General features: G+C 40.4%; 1 protein-coding gene across 5 annotated transcripts in view; it reads right to left on the bottom strand.

Moving 5' to 3' along the window:
• PTPN5 (protein tyrosine phosphatase non-receptor type 5) overlaps window positions 1-21,651 on the bottom strand; it is a 77,605-nt gene that overhangs the window by 17,612 nt on the left and 38,342 nt on the right. For 4 of the 5 annotated variants that reach the window (XM_058806713.1, XM_058806716.1, XM_058806712.1 and 1 more), the window contains exons 3-9: window positions 15,363-15,544; window positions 14,338-14,457; window positions 12,464-12,547; window positions 8,581-8,819; window positions 5,733-5,922; window positions 2,804-2,888; window positions 383-462 (exon numbers count right to left, since the gene is read on the bottom strand). In XM_058806713.1, coding sequence (XP_058662696.1) covers window positions 383-462; window positions 2,804-2,888; window positions 5,733-5,922; window positions 8,581-8,819; window positions 12,464-12,547; window positions 14,338-14,457; window positions 15,363-15,544 — 980 coding nt within the window. Of the gene's footprint in view, window positions 1-382; window positions 463-2,803; window positions 2,889-5,732; window positions 5,923-8,580; window positions 8,820-12,463; window positions 12,548-14,337; window positions 14,458-15,362; window positions 15,545-15,643; window positions 15,720-17,878; window positions 18,080-21,651 lie in introns of those variants that run through there. The other variant, XM_058806717.1, reaches the window with a different exon arrangement.

Below are 21,651 nucleotides of genomic sequence, written 5' to 3' on the forward strand. Positions count from 1 at the left end.
ATCTCTCCTCTCCATCGCTTTCCTGCACAGGTGTACATGGAGCAAAGGCACAGTACAGACTCACATAAGTCCAGAAAAGAGTGTCCTACAGACTTGAGGTGACTCTGGCCAGGTCATGAGCCTTATTCAGGCTGATTATCCAGTGCCTTGGTTAGGCCAGCTGACAAGGAATTTTGCATCAAGAACTGTAGAAGTATGTTTCTGTCTGGTCTGAATCTGTACAGGTGCACTTTGAAATTGGGGTTTCAGCTAAGGTAAGCAGGAGAGAAGAGCAATCAGATCAGCTAGGATGCTTTTAAAGGCCAGTGTGTGTTGCAATTCTGTTTACATTAACAGTGGCTGACAGAGGCTGGGCAGACACACTGGGCTATGGAGCTCTTACCCTGATGTAGTTAGCATTGATGTAAGAGCTGAGGGGGTCGTCCTGATCAGCTGAGGTAAGGCACACTCTGCTGTGAGGATCTGAAAGGTGTAAGGAGATATGGAATAGTTTATCAGAGGAAGGAGACACACAAGATTATTTAGTAGAGCAAGATATTTACATGCATTCATGGCCATCACAGCAGATGTGAGTGGCCTTAGAAAACCCCCATGCTAAGACCATTAAAAAAGGGAAAGGATGGTTGGGATAATTTGCAGCCTTCTGACAGTTTCACCTACTCTCTGAAGCCTGCCTTAATTGGTCCTGAGTCAGTGTCTCAGCATGACTCTGGAAAAGCAGTTTTCTGCTACAGGAAATTATTTCTCAATCTGTTAGGTCAACAGACTCATTCTGGCTTCAAAGACATTAGAATATTGTTTGTGAAATGATAGTGAAGAGCTTTTCTACCAAAACATAAACATGCATTTCTTGCACACAGGCAAGCCAGATGACAATAACTCCTTCCCAGTTTCATCTTGCAATGAACCACACTCCAAGATGTGCTATTAACAAATATAATGGTTATAGAGAAATTAAAGAATATTAACAGTCTCTTGCATTTTAAGTCTCTTCAGTACTTGAGACTCCTTCATTGAGGCTGTTTATGAAGCATTATTCTTGTTCTAATAAGATGACAAAAGAAAACATTATTCCACTTAACAAGTTCAGTCCATTTCCTGCTGAAGACAATGGCTGTTTCACTGATTTTAATGGGACCTGACACAGGCCCCACAACATTCATCCACTTTGACCAGTGCTACCCAGTTTGTTACCATTGACAAGGAACATCCTCCTGACAGAGGCCTCAGCAAACAGCAACAGTGTATATGACCAAGATAATATCAAAAACAAACCACAGGTGCTTTTTTCATAAAATACTTCAGCTGACTTAGAAAGCAGAATAAGATTTATGCAAAAATTGTGCTTTACCCAATATCATATTAAGGACAGAGTACACAATAATTTTTACAGTACTACAAACACAGAGGCAGCATGAAATGCTGTCCGCAAACAGACCAGATTGATGGTTTCTGGGATCTTTGGCTTTGAAGTGTAAAGAGAATGTTTAGGTCTCCTTTCTACCCCTCTTTACTGCCATCACAAAGCCCTGTTAAATGGAGGCAGTGGGATAAGAGACTCAGCCCTCTCCTTTCTCAGCAATATCAAGCCATGTGGTCTGACTGTGGCCACAGTCAGGGACAAAGTTGCTAAAAGTTCTTTCAGAAAAAAAAGCTCAGATCATAAAGAGGCCAGTTATAAAGTTGTTAACATTTAGAGAGTGAAAGAGTTATCTGAGTTATCTGAGATGAGGAGGTCAAAGAGACAGCAGTGGCTGCTGGCAGATACCCATATGGCTGAGATGAAGAGATACCAAATTCAGAATATACAGATCACTTAGAGATCTGGCACCTTGGGCATCTGAAATCAATATCCACTTTTGCAATCTTCCCATTGCAGCAAAACCAGCAAATTAATACTTGAATGAATCACCCCAAACATTATTGCAGCAATAGTGAAAGGCTGTTAAATGCTTTTACACTTCTGGTCTGAGGTAGAATACAAAGTCATCAAAATAGTCTCACAGATCAGGCTGCAGTTGCTGGAGTTGGTAGACATAAAAAGAATCTTTTTGCCATTTTCAATCTGGATTAATTGACTGTTAGGTGTAGCTGAGGACATTTTTGACTTTACTGCATTTCTATTTGTTAACCTGACATTGAACCTTTTGGATTTTTCAAAAGACTACTCTAGTGATGGTACCACCTTCCAACAACAGCTTAGAGGAAAGAAAAAAGGCATGATATCCAATTGTATCACTTTTCAAAGTATCGTAAAGTATGAGAGAGGGGAAAATGACGACACTAGTAAAAACTTGTACCAAACTGTTTTCTCTAAACTCCTACTCCTGCCTACAAATAAAACTAGCATAATAGAAAAGAAAAATAATTTTCTGTGTCCTCTTAATGCCATCAGGCCAGTTCCCAATATTCTCAGTCTGCATTTGAAAAAACATCAGTCAGGAAAATAATGCTGCTAGAATTTAGTCTTTCAAAAGAAATTTAATCAAAGAAATCAATAACAAACATCTTAATAAACCAAGTTCTTGGGTTCACCTTTTAAGCAGCACCAAATGATGCAATTCTAATAACTAAAAAACCTACATTTCCCTGAGGATCAACAGCATTTTGGTTCTTCATGCTCTCTACCTCTTTGGAAATTTGATTTATGCTTTGAAGCCATGCTGCTGCTCCATAAACATGGCTTTTGGACAATATATTGTGGTGACAGTACATTTCATGCACTCTGGAAAGGAAAATGCAAAGCCCTCCAGCATGTGGAATAAACCATTCTGCCTCAGTGACTTAAAAAGCAGAAACTTACTTGGGAGAATTGTTTTGTAGCGATTCTTACGCACTAAGCCTGGAATATCATATTCCTTTGGATCAACAAAGTTCATTGGAATTTCCTGTTAAAAGAAAAGAAAAACAAAAAACCCACGAACAATAAGAGAGAGTCAGTAGTATTATTAGATTCACAGGAGGTATAAAAACCCCAAGCCCATTATGTCCTATCTGCGAGGGAGGCAAAGTGATGAAGTCAGCTGGGACATATTGTACAGTACCTCTAGCAACTTACCACCAAAGTATGATTGATGTTTCCTTTTTCTGTCACTTTCTTTTCTGAAATCCTTCATGTGAAAATGCTCCTAGTGACTAATTCATTGAGTAACATGCATGACATATTCACTCCTAATATTATTAGAACTGAATTGCAAGTGTAGGCACAGAGCGATGCAAGAGGTGGAACGCAAGACGCTGCTCCAAGAGGATGGACCATCCTTTCTGACTCACGTTGCTTCCTCTCTGAGGGTGGAAGGTAATAATCTGCTGGGGACTTGCACCAGCAACAAAGTATGACACACATGATGACAGGCTGGTGTGCTGACCCGACTTCATGGAGCCGTGGGAGCGTCACTGCTTTGCTCATCGTGCTGCCAAGCTCCATGGAAAAGGACAGCAAAGGGGAGTTCAGGCATTGCCTGCACTCCCTATCCCTGATGCAAAGAACAGGGAAGATGGAGGGGCTTCCAGTTCCCCACTGCTCATCCCCTGCAATCAGGGGCTAATGCCAGGTGGGAACAAACAGAAACCTTCCAGCAGCTGGACTAGGAAGGCAGGTGAAGAGAAGGGATGTGTTATGTGTTAACCAGGCTCAACAGAGAGACGGCTCACAGGAACCAGGAGGCAGAGCTGGTCATCCCAGCCGCTGCATGCTGGATTTGAGAGACCTCTACACTACAGACTGGGAACAGGAATCAGGGTTGAGTAAGGCAAGTGAGGTAAAAATTTAAGGTGAGCAGAGCTACGGACTACAGAAACAGAGAATTATTAAGGCTGAAAATGACCTCTAAGATCAGTGAGTCCAACCTTTCACCTAGGACTTCCATGTTTACTTCTAAGCCATGTCACTAAGTGCCACATCCACATGTTTACAAACACTTTGATGAATAGTGATTCTACCACTTCCTTGGGCAGTCTGTTCCGGTGGTTCATGCTTTCAGTGAATAATTTTCACCTAATATCCAATCTAAACCTTCCCTGGAACAATTGGAGGTCAGCTCTGGAAGCTTAGAAGACTATCTGCACTCCACCTCTTACAAAGCACTGAGCACACTGTTGGCTTTAACCAGAGGCAAATAAGGACAAAAACATTTTGTTGAAGTAATTTCCTATCAATTTTGAGAACTGCATAGGAACAAAATCTTCATATTTTTCTCAGTTGTTCCTTGGTATTTAGTCAGCCCAAACTCTTCCTGAGCCAAGCTCCATAGGCTGTTTTTGGGTCTTAAGTCATTCACTGTACAAGCCAATTCTTGGTGAAATCAACAGGACTGCTGTCTGAGTAGAAACTCTAAATCTTGTATGAATTTCAGGATTTAGCCCTGTTAATGTGCTCCTTGACTTTTCTTGCAAAATGAAACAACTGCTTGCTTCATCTGGGATCTCGACTTTGAAAATCAAGTAGGTTAGACAAAAGCAAAAGCACATGATGAAGAGCTAGCTAACTGTTTCATAAAAAAGAACTAGCTTACAATTTTTAATTACAGAAATAACATTTTGATTGCATGGCATTTTGTGCTCTTTCAGTTTTCATTAAACAATAAAAATAGCTTGGGATGGCATGGCTGCTGGATAATTCTATGAACACCAGGAAACCTAATTCAAAATCTCTCAGACAAATGAAGTGTACTTTTTCCTACATCTAACATTATTTTCTTTGCTTGAAAGCTACAGAATAGCTCAAAGACTGGTGAATCTGTACGTGCACTAGTCCAGCAGTCAGTTCAGACACCAAGTGAACATTCCTTCCCTAAAGGAGCAATAGATACTTTACTTTAAAAAAATCAGAGCTTTGCCTACACAAAAGCTTCTTTCCTTCAACTTGTACAACACTAAAGGACTTAAGGACCACAGATACCTTGTGTTCTACTTTAAAACAGAAGCCCAGAGTACCCCCCTGTTCTCATAAAGGGAAAAAAACCCCTGAAACTGCACAAGGAGGGAGGACAGCAAGTGATAATCAGAGTGGCCATTTCCTTTCAGATGTTTAGAGGTCATGAAGAGAACAGGCTGAAAAGGCTGTAATGTTGCAAAACAATCTTCCTCTGCTCTGCTGAGATTTCATGCTTAAGAGAGTATTTGACATGGCAGTATTAACTTCAGTAGTTTACAACTAGTGAATTATTTTTGTGCAGAGAAAAACCCCAGAAAAAATCATTTCTCTAGCTCCTGCTAAATGACAGAGCCACACTGTGTTTCAGGTAACCAGAGAACATTTAGATTTGGAAAGTAGCTCCGCATTAAGTATTCAACAGCAAAGAGGGTGGATTAGGACTAATTTCATCCCTAGGGCAACTCCAGACACCTTTCAAGAAGTTATGCTTATAGCAAATGAGACTTTTCTTCTGAATTCTAGTGATTTTTTTTTGTTGTTGCTGCTGTTGTTAAAAAGGAAATATACATCAGTTAAAAAAAAAATTCCTATGAAACAAAGACTTCTTGTTGTTGTTGCTGTTGGTTTTGCCGGATCAATTCTCTAGTTTTTAAGTGACAACACTACTGAAAGCTTTCAGACATTGTAATTTAAAGGAATGACAAATTTGGGAATTGCATTAAATGCTTCACTGACAGAAGCAGAGTTTGAGTGTATACTACTTTTAGACTGGCAGACACTAATACCAAGGTCTTCTGTGGAAAGACAACATCCCATTTTTATTGATGCTCCTGGAAGAGAGAGGTCAGACACTCACAAAGAACTCTGCCTGGAGTATGAAAGGATCCAGTGCCTTCTTGTGCAGCTCCTCTTCAGTCAAGATGTTGGAGGCAGTCTGGAGGTATTCCCGGGCTGACTGCTCCCGTGGGGACATGACATAGCCAAAGCCTTGCTCAGAGCAGCCTGGGGTGCACATATCCAGGGTGAGTGAAACATTTGAACCTCTCCTGCAAAACAGAGCAGTCAAAGTTTGCTTACGAACAGATCCATCACTGCCAGCGATGACAGATGAACAACCTCAGGAAATCACCCAGCTGGTTCTGATGGGGTCATTTTAGTCAATACCTGTAAGAAAATGGGTGATGCTTTTTGTGTGGACAAGAGCAGAAGATGATTTTGTACCCTGAAACATCGCTGGGGTAAGATCTTGGGATAAACTGCCAGTTCAACTTTAATAGAGACACAAAAAGCCAGCCAACTGCAGTGAATAATTTTTCTATCTGAAAAATGTTATTTCCACAACTGTACATCATAAGAAGGGTAAAATGAAAGTCCCAACACTTGAACAGTCACATTATAAAAAGACACTCTTAAGCATAGAATTTTTTGTGTTAGTTAGCCACACAATAAACCAAGAAGTCAAAATGCTTACTATGAATAAAGTTTTAAAGCACTTTTGAGCTTCTGATAGTCTCACATAAGATAGACAAAAGCAAGATTCAAAAGTCATCAGCGAATCTATATTTAAATATCTTTAACATAATAATAAAGCCACACAATATGATGATTACTAGGTAGAGGTTCTATACATTTATACAGTAAACCTATTTTTGATGAATCTTGACTCAAAAATTTAGTTAGAGGGTGTATGCAGGAGTGTGCAGGAGCTAATAAAACCATGTAGGCATGCAGGCATGACCAACTCACAGAGGACAGGAGTCATCACTTGGATCACAGCCCTTTCCCAGACTCAGGATTTTGTCCAAAAGAACTTGCAGCCTGCCTCCTGCTATGATTCACACCCATGGGGAAATGCCACCAGTGGCAGACATGGAATCTTTAGTGACACCTTTCAAAGGATTTCACCTCACCCTCCTGTGCTATTAAACAGCTACCACAATTCTCCCCCAAGAGATGCATTTGAAAAGGATTGCTTTTGGTTCTCTCAAGGTAGAAGAGACTACCTACATTAATAGCTCTTCAGCACGAAGAAATAAGATTATTTCTTCTTCAGCAACATTCAGTGGTGTTTGAATTTAGCTCCTGACCACCCTTTTAATTGCATAGGTGGTTAAAGAATGAGAGGGAAATAAGAGAAAAGCAGAACGGATGCCAAAGAGGCACAGGTAGGTGACACAACACCAAACAAAGGAAAAGTGAGCAATGTGTAATGTAAATGAAGTTTGTCAGGGCACAGCTCAAACCTGAAATGATGTCTGTCTTCTCAAGGACATATGTATGTTGAAAACAAGTTTATATCTTAAGTGTTGGCATTGCACCTAGTTTGAGAACTTCAAGCAATTGCTTTCATTGTCCCACTTCTAGTTATTTGACAGGTTTTTGATTGTGATTCATTACTTTACCAATTGATTGCTCTCCAAGCAATACTCCCCAATTCTCTTGATACAGAGTATCTTTCATGGAGGCTAGCAGTCACTTGAGGAGAAATGTCACATCTTTAAAGTGACAGAAATGGAATGAAATCAGGGATAGTGAAGAACACAAATGACTCACGTATTTCAAGACCAATCTTGCCTATAATGAAAAAGCAACAAAGCAGCAGCTTCAGGGACAAGCCCCAGAGGTTACTGTGATTTCAGATAAAGGTAGACTAAAACAATAAAAGGTATAAAATTTTAGGACAATGTTATAATAAGCCATAAAGTAATAAAAAACATTCAAAATCCACAAGAGTGCAAATTGAAAGCTCTCCTGTAACACTCCTTTTTACTGCATCCTGAGGATCTTCAGAAAAACAGCACTGTATTCTTAAAATCTATGCTCTGTCCTTTGTTTTAAGCTTTAGGGATGAGAATTAACTATGGTTAGCACACCAATTAAGCTTGAAAACTGAGAAATAAAGAAAGGTGATACTTCGCTATGCTGGGCCTCTCAGTAACTTCATTTTTATTCGTAACATTCGTAACTTTTGCAGAATTTCTTTGCAGGAATTCTATAATCAAGACCTTTATTCTATTTCACTAAAACAACTGAAAGGACACAAAACAGAAAAAGATTTTCCTTTAATCTTGAAACTGCCCTTTCCCAGCTGTGAACCTCTCTGAGAAGCTCCTGACTTGCCCAAGAAACTGCTTTTTTTCAAGCTGCCCTTATGGTTCAAGCAGTGGACACCAACTCACCCCAAAGTTTCATTACTGAGTTCATTTGAATATTTCATTTACTTCTGGATTAACTCATTAATATGAGAAATACTAAAGACTATCACTTTGTCTGTGGTTTGCTTTTGGAGAAAAAGACTAGTCCTCCATTACGAGTGACAGGGGAAAAAACAAATATCAATGAGACCCATCTCTTTCAGAGGTAAGAGCTTTTACTGCTCCATAGGGGATTTCATGCAATGCAGTTGCTGTCTTGATGAGTGGTGAGACACTGATCAAACACAAATAGATGTATTCAATGGCAAGAAATTATGCTTTAGAACAGCACTTGTTGACAGCTGTCCAGAAACTGTGTGCTGTTCAACTAACATGCTTGTAAATATGACTGGACTGAAAACAGGACAGGAAATAAAGCAGGTGCTTGACTTCAGAACCACATTTGAAAGTGACATTCACAAAGACAATAAAGCTTCCTACCCATCACAGAACTCCTAAACCCAGAAAATCTGGGAGCAGACTTTTCCCTGTTAGTCACATGTACCCTACCTTTCTTGCAAGCCCACGGATTTAACCGTCAGAGTAGCAGGGTCTGTCTCTGCTTTAATGTCCATGACGCAGTCAAAGACTGGAGTCTCTGGCACGGGGTCCAGGTCTAGGAAGTCATCTTCATTTTTATCCTCTGTCCACTCTGAGTAGGTGAAGGAGGGCTGCCGACTCACGGACTGCCGTCTGTCCTCTTGCAGCGGAAAGGGGGGGTCTGGAGGGGCTCTGAGGAGGTGCCAAACCTGGAGGAAACAAACACGTAAACAAGTTTCTGATTTTAGCCAGCCCTTCCACATAGCCTAGGGCATAGGTCTTTGGGGCAGCACTCCAGCTGTCTGTATTAGAATTGGAGAGTACTGAAGAGAACAGGAATGTTCCATGCAGGAGTGGCTTTGTGGTGTGTGTTGCAAGGATTCACATTTACCCATTCAAACCTGCTTTCAGCCACAGAGGTTTCCACAGAGCTAGCCAGGCTTAACTCAGGGTTACAGTGGAAGTGGAATGTGCTTGTGACCATCATGTGCAAGCCAATGTGATACCACTGTCCTTTTGTTCAGTTCCTTATCCTTCCCAGGCTTGTTTACAAAACAAAAATCCACTATAGTATTCTACAAATAATACCTCTCCTGATTTAATGGCTTTCCATCTGAAATTTACATATAGCTGTCTTAAGTTAATACAGCTGAGCTGGACATCCTTAATAATCAGGTACTGTACCCTGATTTATGTGAATTTATGCACAAACCCATCATTTTCTGAAGAGGCCTCAATTTTGATGTACCTGATCCTGGGGCTCAAAATGCCCATATCAGTTTTTGGCCAGGGGCACAGACTGTGTTGTAATTTAATTATCTGATTTGAATATGGTATTAAATAATGAATCCTGTGAAGTTTCAAGACACAAATGCAATATGAAATTTTGTATTACAAATTAACAAAAGGTTTGAAATTGCACCAATCTAAAAAATTTCCTCATCGTATCAGTTTGCACAGATGCTGTGATAAGACTAGATTATTTGGAAATCACATCGGTAGACTTCAAATCCTCCACATAGATTTCAGTTAAAAATTTCAAGCCCACCTCTGAATTCCAGGATCTGGAACCTTAGGCCAACTTCATCCATCTAGCATAGAACTTGGAGTAGTATCACTCAGGCTATTGCCCATACAAACTATACTGAATTGTCATGCATCCTTTTGAGACTAAGAACAAGTCTTAATCTCACAAGTAAAAGCCTCTTCTGTCCTTTTCTTACATGGCTTTTAAATGACCAGTTAAATTTTAAAAGGTGCCACTAAAAAGGTCACATTTATCTTCCTAGGCCAGTAAAGCACATTAGGATGTCATGCAGGACAGTATCAATTTCAATATTGGGACAGAAGGGCTTGGTCAAAAAGGCACTCTCAAAGGAAGATTCCTTCAAGGTCTCTTCTAGGTACATGGCTTAAAATCAATTTTATGTTGAGAGGGAAAGAGAGATCACTCAGCTGAGACAAAGGGGAAAATAAAGAAAACTGTCATCATGCAACAATCTGTTGTCCACCAGGTTGGGATTGTAGAAACCCTGCCTGGTTCAAGCACCATTTTCAATGTTCTGCTGATTACTGCTATTTCCTATTCTGCAAATACTGATAAAAGCAGATGTTTTCAAATTTGCAAATTGCAAAGCAGCATGACCTCAGGCATCTGAGAGAAAGGTTATAGGCAAGCAGGAAGGAACAAGGCTCATGTGCTCTGTCTAAACAGCCTCTCCTTCCTAGTGTTCATGTTAGAGAGAACATGCTGGGCAAGATGGACCATAGATCAGATTTCACAGGACACTTCTTATACTCTGTGCCTCAGCAATTTATCCAGACAGGGTGACACAGAGTGACATTTGTGCCTCTACTCTAGCTAGGAAAGCCTTAGCACAGACCACAGGAATACAAACCAGTGCAAACTCGCCAACATGGAAACTGTTAGAAAGTGTTTTTCTATAAACAAATTTTAACCAACACAAAAATGGCCCAAGTCTACTTTAATCTGTAGTAGTATTCATGTTCACTTGCAAGGAGTTGACATACAAAACTGTCCAAAGAGAGATCAGAATTTTTGGCCACGAAGAGCTTTCACTTAACTTTATCTTCTGTGCTAACAATGGGTCAGTAATAAATGTTTTCATCCACCAAGAAATAGCTGAATATGCAAAAAAATCACACCCCTGATATTCATATTTTCAGCCCAGAATGTTTTGCTGCAAATTTATCTGGAACTCATACAGTTCTTGACAAATCTTAGTTGTCTTTAGTTTTTAAATATTTGCAGTTACAGAATTACCAAAAGTTTATTTTAGAGGACAAAATTAATCTGGGTAAGGTACAGCAGCATCAAAATCCCAGAAAATTGCATAAACCTGACTAAGTTCCTTGCCTACATCAATGAACACAATAATGGAGGCATTAACTATAATTGCTTTGCCTTGTGAAAGGTTTTTAGAAAGTCCATTTTCCTGACACATTAAACAGAAGATTGTGCCACCATGCCGCCTCTGAGTGAACTTAACTGTGGCATATAATGTGACATTTCTTCCTAGCAAGGAGTGTGGCCAGCAAATCAAAGGAGGTATTACCCTCTACTTGGCACTGAGGGAGCTGCACCTTGAATATTGTCTACAGATTTAGTTCCCCCAGTTTAAGACAGATATGGAAAAACTGGAGTGGTCCCAGTAGATGGTTTCAAAGGAGGTCAAGGGTCTAGAGTGTAGGAAAAATGTAGAGGGAATTGTGCTTGTTAAGCCTGGCAAAGAGGAGGCTGGGGTGATTTAACAGTGACCTGCAACTACTTGAAGGGCAGCTCCAGAGATGCAGCCAGACATTTCTTGGTGGTATCAGCTGATATCACAAGGAACAACGGCCACAACCCTGCAGAAATTCAGTCCAGATACTATTTACATTTGTGAAATTCAGATGAGACAAGAGGAAATATCTCTTCCCCAAAAAGTGCTACATGGTTGTGGCACAGGCACACAGAGAGATGATAAATCTTCCCTCCCTGAAGGTTTTCAAAATCTGAGTGGAAAATTTAATGGCTGGCTTTACCAAGTGTTGGCAACAGCCCAGCTCCAAGCAGGATGTTAGACTAGCAATCTCTGCCCACCTACAGTCCCATGATTCTGGGATGTATTTCATTATGCTGTTCATCACTCAAACAGCATGTGTACAGCACAGTTTCAACTTCCTGAACTACCTGGCGTGCACCTCTGGAAGGACAAGAGGTGATGCTCTGCCTGCACGTTCAGTAGCTGCACTCCCACTCTAAAAGAACAGCACAGAGGGGTTTGAAAAGCCACATTCAGTTAGAGCTCCCTGACAAGACAGAGCTCTCCATAGCTCTCCCATCTAGCACACAACTTTGTGCCAGTTACACAATCCATGGAGAAACAACACACTGCTGCTCCCCAACAGCTGACAGCTAACTAGATTAATTGTAGTCGTGCCACTTAAGCTTGTTCTGCAGCTGGGGCCTTGGCCTACATCTAACAGGATTTCAGAAGAACAGTGGCACTCTGGAAAAGCTCCTTCTGCCATTGAAATCAATGGATGATGGTCCTCTTAATGGTCACATCCATTCTACTTCAGTGGAAATAGTTTGCCCATCTGTAGATGGAAAAAATAGAAACTATTTTTATACACTGTTCTACTTCAGTGCAACCCCCAATTCATCAAGAAATTGGGTAAGGCTAATTCCTCTACATAAAGCAAGCAGATAATTATACAGAAACAGCCCCAAAAATGATGCTTTACAATCAACTTGGGCACAAAACCAACAACTTTAATTAAATAAGACATCTTATAAAAACTCCCTGAAAAAGGACACAAATACAGTTTGTGCTGTATCATAACTTACCAGAGATCCTACAAATAGCAGTCCTAGAGAAGCCAAAGACAGCAGGATGTATGATACCACAACACTCCCAACTGTAGTCAGGCTCTGTGGAACAACAGAATAGACAATGGTTGATGAAGTATTCAGGGGCACAGTTCAGTGTCTGCATGCATGTTCTGGGCCAAGTGTGTATTGTTTCCCATGAAGATTTACTGATATCATACTTACCTGTGGAAAAGCTGCCATCAGCACCAAAAGCAAATGCCAGGCTTTGGAGAAGACAAACTGAAACCATCTCTAAATCCCAGATTTCACTGTGAAGGCAAACAGGAGTTCTGCTTCCTACCCTCCCCCCTTTGCCAAAGTTGAGATCTGAATCCACAACTCAGTTTTGCAGACTGGACCAAAACTTCATTGCTACACTCAGTGTGATTTTTAAACTGTGGTAATGGGCTTTAAACAAAGTTTAGTACTGTTCCTGGGTTTGGGGGTCCTTAAATAGAATCCAGCCACAGACGAGTTTTCTGTGCTTTCTATGCATTCAGTGAAACACCATCAGGTTAATTCACACCACTGGCAGTGGAACTAATTCTGATGTCTTAGTAATTTTATAGTAGTCCATAGTTCAGCCTGGTCTCTGTAGTAGGTGCAAAATTCAGTTCTAATGGGCTTCAGTGAGCAAGGAATTTCACTCTGTTTTTCTCCGCTAGTACAGCTAACAAGAAATTTGGAGTTAAGAGCTTCCATTTGCTTATTTTACCATGAGAAGATTTCTTTGACTATACTGTTTTCAAGTGTAAATTTGCACAATAAATAGTGTTATAATAAACAGTCCTCAAACATATGCATGAACATCTGTACAGAGTCATATATGGGGTGTTCTTGTGATGTATTCTAGGAATCACTTTCCTCTGTGAAGGACCATTATTGCAAGTCAAAATTATACAAATCAGTTTTTCTGTAAGGAACAACAATTTGTTAATGATTGAGCCTCTGCAAATAAGACAGGCAACAGTCTGTGAAGAGCTCTGTGCATAATAAAGTCAACTGCAGAAGAAAAAGTGCTTCTTTCAAAAAACCCCAAAAGAGCAGGTGACATGCAGCTCATAAACATTGAGAAAACAGAAAACAGTCTCCACTGTACTCCAATCACAAGAGGCACTGAATCAGATTTTCTATTAGCACTGCAAAGCCTCTGCCTCAAAGATTATGTACAATGAATCTAAGCATTCTGATAGCAAATATATTTCATCAGATTTTTGAAAGTAGCTGTTCACCACTTAATTAAGGTTCTGTCCACACTAGAAAAATCTGCACTGGGTATAATTACCAGTAATTTATCAGATGAATCATTCTGGTATACATGTCATAATGTCATGGTGAGAAGCTAGGCAATTTTACTGGGGTAGCTCTGTAGATATAATTGAATCTGTGCACCTAGTACACTTGAAATACATTTCCTGCACACAGATATGTTCTAAACACTCAACAAAAAAGAATTTATGAGACTATGTTGCAGTTTGCACCTTTTATACGAGTTGATCCATTCTTCCAGAAATTAAGCTTCTAGTCATCCTAAGAAATTAAGTTCCAGCTCTCCCTTTACTGGGGGCTAAACCTTAATGAGATGACTTCTTATTGCTTTGTTTCATTTGCAATAATTTGCACATAATGAAAAATCTGCTGTGCTGACCTAACATCATAGTCATCATTAAAATTCAGCCCAATATCTCAAAGATAAAATATTCATGTGCTTTCAGGAAACTCTTCTACCATTTCATGACATACATGTGAAATACACACATATTATACTTATCAGAAGAGATATTAGAAAGACCACTCAAGGCTACTGACATTAACTCTTTAACCAAAGGGGAGCACAGGGACTGACTTACCTCCCCTTGATCTGAAAACGCCTGTTTAAATGGGGTAAGCAAGTAGGAGAGCAGGTCGAAGGCATTCTGAGTTGCTGGGATGGTCCCGTAAGTGCTGTACCACAGCATCATGCCGAGAAGCTGTGCAATCAATCAGAAAAGATGCAATTAGCATCTCTCATTATGCACACATTCATTTTCATTTCAAGACTGCATAATTAACTAATTTAGTTAGCATTGATTTAACGTTGATTATTGCTTTGGATTTAAGAAGTCAGGTATTTTCTAGGCTGCAGCTTAACAGAATAAAAAGGCTGAAGGCTCCAAGCTCAGCCACTATTAACTAGATGTGCATCACTGAGTTACACAGGCTCCCTCCAACCCTCACTAGCAAAAGGGCTCCCCAGAAACAGCAAGTGGAGCAACACTGAAAGAGCAACAGGTTCCTCTGGCTTCTGAACTTTCAGGATTACTACTTTTAGATCAAAACTAGTAATTCCATGATCTTAGGATGTTATTGAAAGGCTCTTAAGGCCTCTCTCAAAGCTCTCACAAACAGCCATGTTTCACGTAGGTATCACTATAAATACACACACACACAAACATACACACATGAAAACTTCTCATTTAAAAAACTCAAGGGTGCTGCACATGCCACAGTTAACAAACTACAACAGCAATGACTTTAACGCACTCACAGAGAGATGTAAGCTCATCCGACATCACAACTTTAAACAGCACACCTCCCACTCCACTTGTAACCAACATGGGTCTTTACCCCCATACATATCAGCTATGGAAAAAAGATTTGGTGGGATATTGGTGATTTGGCAAAGGAGGCATTTGCAGTACGGCAGGAAATGGGACGGGAGTGTGGCACACGAAAAGGAAAGGGCTGCTTCAAGGCAAAGCTGTGACAGGTGGCTGCAGAAATGAGGACTACACCCATTCCCACTGCTACATCTACAGTGAGTGAGGAAACCTCCCCAGCCAGCACAGCCTAAAATAAGGGTCCCAGCATTCCAAAGCTATGCAAGCTGCCTTACCAGTATCTGTGAGAGGACAAACAGATACATGCTGTCTCCAGGTATCAATCCATTCCACGGGGGAGGCCAACCGAGCACTGCTGTTTTCTGGGAGGCTTTCAGGGACTGCTCCTTCCTGCTCCGCTCTCCTTGCCGTCCTTCAGCTTCATCCACTGACTCCATCCCAGCTGGACGGGAACAACCTTCGCGTGAAAACGACACGTGCAGGGGATGAATGGGATGTGACCCTGCCGGCACGGCGGGGGCTGCAGGGCTATTGTTTTCCTGGAGACGATGGTTACCTTTCCGTTCTGCCTCAGCAAGCGCAGCTCAGGATTGTGAGCGTCACACTCTATTAGTACAGCTTTATTCACCTGCCTTCATCAGAAAAAAGTGAGTGTGGGTGGATAAATTATTTTCCCTTTCTTTCCGGAGGTGCAGATTCTGGGCTTTGTTGTTAACAAATTCTCATTTACATTGCTGCACTTTTTCATTTTTACTTTTTAAAAAAAGTACCTGTGCTATTGCCTAGCTACACACTTTCCGGCTATGTGATGGCAAAGAACCCATTTTGCCCCTTCCTGTCTCAATTTTTCTATTTCTTTTGTCTGCTTTGTCTAATCCGATTATAGATTTCTGAGGTAGAGACTGTTTCATCTGATGTGTCTGAAGAGTGCTCAGGGACTCTGGGTTTTGGCTGAATGTCCTAAGGCACTAATAAAATAGACTTTATTCCAATAACCCCCTTCTTTGATGAATTCATACTCAAGAGCTATATAATAATATTGCAGTGCTGTTTTGTTCAGTGGAAATAACCACTGGTGTGGCTATTCCCTCAGTAACAGTATTTTGAATAGAGTCTATTTAGATATAAATTAATTTACAAGTGAGGAGTGAAAGATCAGAATCATTGCGTGTAAGTATTACTGACTTACATCTTTGGACATGAGGAATGCCCCAAGGCTGCCCTGTGTAAAACTCTGTAGACTTAAACCTAAACCAGCCTCCTGTGTCCTAGGGAAAGGCCCCACCATTGGCCCTTACCCGGTTTCTTGAGGTCAGGTTTCCACAAAATCTTCCTCTCAGCAAACATTTCTCTTTGTCTCACACTTCTAACTCTAAGTCAGATAAGCACCCATTAACTAGCCACAGCTCTTATCATAAAATGAAATACATCTTGGGTCTGGCCATAGTAAGAATTCATCTTTTAATGCTGTTTTTTTTTTTTTTCGATGCTAGACATCACAAGAAGTCTACTTCTCAGTCCTTAAAGGTGAAAAGCTTCAAGCTTCTAAGCTGCTTCGTGTCTCACTAGATTCAAACAAGAATAGAGAGGAAAATACTTGTTAATGATTGCCAATTTTTCCTGCTATTTTTGTGAAATGTTTATGTTCTGTGTTTTGGAACCAGAATTTGAAATTTAGCAGGGACAGAATCTTTGTGTCAGAAACTATTTTTGTTACCTTTGCAGAGAGATGTGCACCTATGGTTGAGATCTAAAGCTTGAAAAATATCTACTTTCTTATAGTTTATTCTTGTTTGTTCATGAAGTCTCTAACCCTCCATTTTCACTAAACATAATTTATGTTCTACTTTTCCTTTTTCTGCATTAAATAATGCACCTCTGTCCCTAAGAATGATTAATGAACATATTTACTGTTTTTCAGGTTCCGATGATTTCCTATCTTGCATATTCCTTCCCAAATCTCAAGATAAAATATACACAGTGCAAAACTAAAACAACATTGGGAAGACAACCAGACCAAGGAATGCAAGGAGCCAAGGAATGCAGATTTCATGCTCAGCTTTCAGCTGGTTTTTATAAATCATAATATTTCATATTTCAGAACTTTTTTTTAAACTAAGAATGCTGCCTTATGTAGCAGGTAAATAGCATTTCTTTGTTTCATGCTTGTAGCAGCCTGAGATTTTACAAGGTCATTTCTGGTTGGAAACAAACACCTGACTACAATACAACAACATGAAGGCCACTTAACTGCATCTTTTACAACAAAGATGTCAAAGTTAGGGCACTCTGTAACCATGGGGATCTGTGCCTCTCCACAGCCTAGAAATCCAACTCCTGGAATTCCAGCGTTGTCTAGTGACCCCCATACAACTGAAGGGGTCATGTTCTCCTTCTTACAACTGCCGTTTATGAAGGACAATAGACCACTCTTACTTTCGATTATTTTCACTGCATAAGGTAGAGAGAGACCTGGCCTGTGGACCTGGCAGCCCAGGACTCCAGCTCTGCAGGACTGACATTTTTATCAAGAGGTATTTTCACTAGCACAACAGAAGGAAAAAGTTGTAAGAACTAAAATAATGAAATACTGGTTGAATCCATACATATAAATAAAGAGACACATGCCTTGGTTATACAAAGAGAAGGTCTAATGTTAACTTAAGTCCACTCAAAAATTTTCTCCTATAAATGCCAAAGATTAGATTCTAACAAATAGAATGATACCCTCCTCAGGTTCTGTATTTATTTAACTATGCCAGCTTTAAACAATAATTCAATTAGCACTCACACATCATCTTGCAGTCCAATACTCCTGTATGGTTTGCCCTAATGGGCTCAGGATTCTTTCAGTTGCAGATGTGAAACACCAGTGAAGCTTTCTTGTGTCAAGGTGAATGAGAAGGTCTTGAGAGAGCTGGCAAAGATCACTGCCTGCAGGAATGAACAGAGCCTCTCCCCTGCTCGTGATTTGACTGGCAGTGAAATGTAGCATCCATGTGATAGCTGCCTCATTTCCTAAATCACAGAGATGGGGATGCAAGCTCCATGAGTACTTCTGCTTTGGCACAAGACTACACTTGTTAGAAAAAAAAAAGCCTTTGGCAGAGGAATTAAAAGGTCTCTGACATCTGTAGCAGCCATATGGCTTGTGAAAACAAGTTGAAATTTCAAAACACCACCATAAACTTAAACTCATCCTTGCTGTTCAGGGAAAAGCACTTTCTGGATCATGCCAGGGATCCATTCATCCTGCATTCTCTCCTTAAACATTGCTACCAAAACAAGCTGCCAAAAATACAAGGCACAGAACTACATATTATCATATTATAGAATAATTTATATAGGGAAACATCTTCCTTCACTCAGGAGGTAAAAACTGGCATTGTAGCTCTGGCAATGCCCATTTTAACCCCCTGTATCTATCTTTTTTTTTCTGACTTCATATGTGGGTACATAACAGGCAGAAGAATGAAAAACACCTATATAACTCTCAGAAAAACAAGTGCTTAGAGTACTAGTCTTAGCTGAAATACTAAAAGGCACTGTAGCAATAACAAGTAAGTCAACAAAGCCTTACAGTAACAAACATGCCACGATCCCATCAAATCCCGCTGTGGGTGAAGCATTAGCAGCTCTGTAACTCGACTGAATCATACTTAAAGCCTTCAGAGAAAAACAAAACAGAAAACAACCCCTCAGAACCTCACATCCTGGCTGTATTTCCTAATGAAGTTAACATTTTAAAAGGAACTTGTACACGGGTACTAATGCTCAAGGAATTGGCACCGCTCCATTGGCAGACTTAATTTAACAATGTATTTTTGAGAGAAAGGCTTGTTCCTCAGCAAAACTGTTTTTATAACAGAAAGAAAATGCATCCCAGCAATAAAAAGTCAGTACTCATACAGTTATTAGACATTTATGTACATCCATCACACTGTCCCTGTAGGAATGATGCTTCTGGATTGGATAGTACTGCCTCTTCATCAGGAAATACAAATTTTGTTAATAGTGGATTGGGGGTTTTACCTTCCAAGACACACAAGACAGGAGAGCAAATAGGGCCTCACCTGTTCTCAAGCTGCAGTAGCCACCACACCACAGCAGCTAGGTTGCATTGTCCCTAATTGTTTTAGGTGTACTGAGGTACATTTCCCTCAGAACCTGTCCACATCTTCATGACGGCCACGTGTGGTGAGAATTTGTAGGAATGGACCACAGAGTTGAAGCACAACAAAGTATGAGGTATGCCAGCAATACCTCATGTCCATCAGGATTACTAGCATTTCAGACCAGAGTGATAAGTCTGTTTATGGCTTCTGCATCTTCAGATGTCCAAATGCAACTGCCTAATGAAATCCCTGCCTCTAATTTCCATCTAACTGCTATGGAGAACTGCTATTGATGAAAGAACAGTAGATGAAAGTACTCTATTGAGATGGGTCTCAGTCCACTGCTAAAAAGTTTTAACATGCACCTCAGCAGCACACACAGGACACAGCCCTGGGCATTGTAGTTCACAGATATGGTCAAGACCTTGTTAAATACACACACTCTAAGGCATCCTGATTGCAGGCCAGTCCAAGTGCTGGGAAGACAAACATCAAACCTGAATGAGCTACCTCAGAGGGCACATGAGCAAGAGGCAGCTTGTGCTGGAGGGTAAAAAGCCTGTCTATCCAAAGAACAGAGCTTTAGGAGATTGTTTTCTTATCCAATATCTATCTCTTTTTTGGTTGCCACTGCAGCATGATAAAGATGGAAACTGAATAATTAGCTTTCTTTTGCACTGTGGTGGTATGGGAAGAAGTGGGTAAGAGGAAGGGGACCTCTCATACTTGCATGGCAAACACAACTTGCATACTTACATTCTTCACTCTGCAGGAAACCAACCAGCGAGTCACTATTTTTTAACTCTGAAACTTCTACTGAACTACTTTATGACCAGCAACCTAATTTATTAAGCAGTAAACATGACATCACTACTGTTCACAGACAGATAAAAATCCCCACCAAAGGAAGTCTACTTCTTGATTCTGTCTGCATTCCTGACTCATCTGATAAGTTATGTTGAAAATGTACACTAAAGATATAATAATCTGTGGTGAAAACTGGGGATTCTAGCTTTCCCATTATTTTTTTTCTTTTTTTTTACCTTTCTGGTCATGACAACTGCTACTCTGTTTGATTCCTGACCTGCTTTGTTTACAAGAGTTCAATACATTGATGTTTTCCAAATGGCTGCATAAATTGCTGCTCAGGAGGAGAACATCTAGGCCCCAAAAGTACCCAGATTAAAAACTGCAAAGAAAAACCTCCCCAGGTGCACCCCACAGCTACCTACTACTGACTGACTGGAGATAGAGGGGATTTACAACAATTCAATCTCCTCAGTACCTCCAATTCCATTTTGGATAAAGTCCAAGTTTTAGCTGCCAAGAGCTTGTGGTTGGTAGATCTTGCATTTGTAATGCAAAACCACATTGAGAGCTACTTCAGAAAGTATAAGACAGTTTAATTCAAACACAAGGAACAAGCCAGGCAGACCTATGGATCCCACTACCTTTACCCCTAAGTAATGGCATCAAGGCACCAAAGCAACACTGAAATACCTTTGGTATCTAACTGGAGGCCAGCTAGATCCATCCCATGGTCCTTTGTAGGACTGCAAGCTTCAAACTCTTCTCTGTAACAGAACTCATGAAGAAATAAGCCTGACATACCATCAAGTTAAGTAAGAGGTCCAAGAAACTGGAACTACCCACCTTGACACATTACAGAGGAATGGAAGACTCTTCACCAGACTGAGCCTACACAGCAGCAACACAGGTGTGTTATTTAATCCGAGATGAATTTCAGCTTACAATTTCTAATGCTTTTAGTTTGCCTTAAGTGTATCTACCCGGGACTGTAAGAACAAGCTGAGCCAGTCCGTAGGTATTCATAGCTGTGTGGGGAACAACTGAAGTTTCTAACATTCAAGGATTCTATTTCAGCAAGTTGAGTATTTTTGCTAGAAAGATCACACTGGAAGTATTTGTATTTCATTCACACCGATTCATGGGTTGATATGCCCATCAAGGGAACTGCTCAACAGCTCTCCAGTGACACTGTTTCAGGCTCTCTGAAGATTCAAGAGAACACCACCCCATAGCTTGCCTTTTTTGTGTGTGTGGTTGGGGAAATTCAGTGACAATGATGCACACTACAGCTTTAAATTGAGCTTTAGTAAGTACAGTCACTGATATAAAATGTCTACCTGTTGTTGATTACTCTATGTAGAAAAATCTATTTCAGTCCTCCATTCTCAAAGACAAACATAATTGGTAATACAATACCACAACTTTTTCATCATTATCAAACTGCTTAGATAAGCACTGCAATGGCCCTTCCCTAACAGTGAGATGGTTAATTTAACCTTCTGTGACAGAGGATAACCCACAATTATCAACTTTTCTTTGGGCTTACTTGTCCCTGGGAGACAGGTGGCATGGGGAAAGCCAGAAGCCTCCTTCTGAGGAAGGCAGGTGTTTTCTGTGGAGTTCTTTGACAGTGCAGAGG

Source organism: Ammospiza caudacuta, chromosome 6, assembly GCF_027887145.1.
Source record: "Ammospiza caudacuta isolate bAmmCau1 chromosome 6, bAmmCau1.pri, whole genome shotgun sequence".
Lineage (NCBI taxonomy): Eukaryota > Metazoa > Chordata > Aves > Passeriformes > Passerellidae > Ammospiza > Ammospiza caudacuta.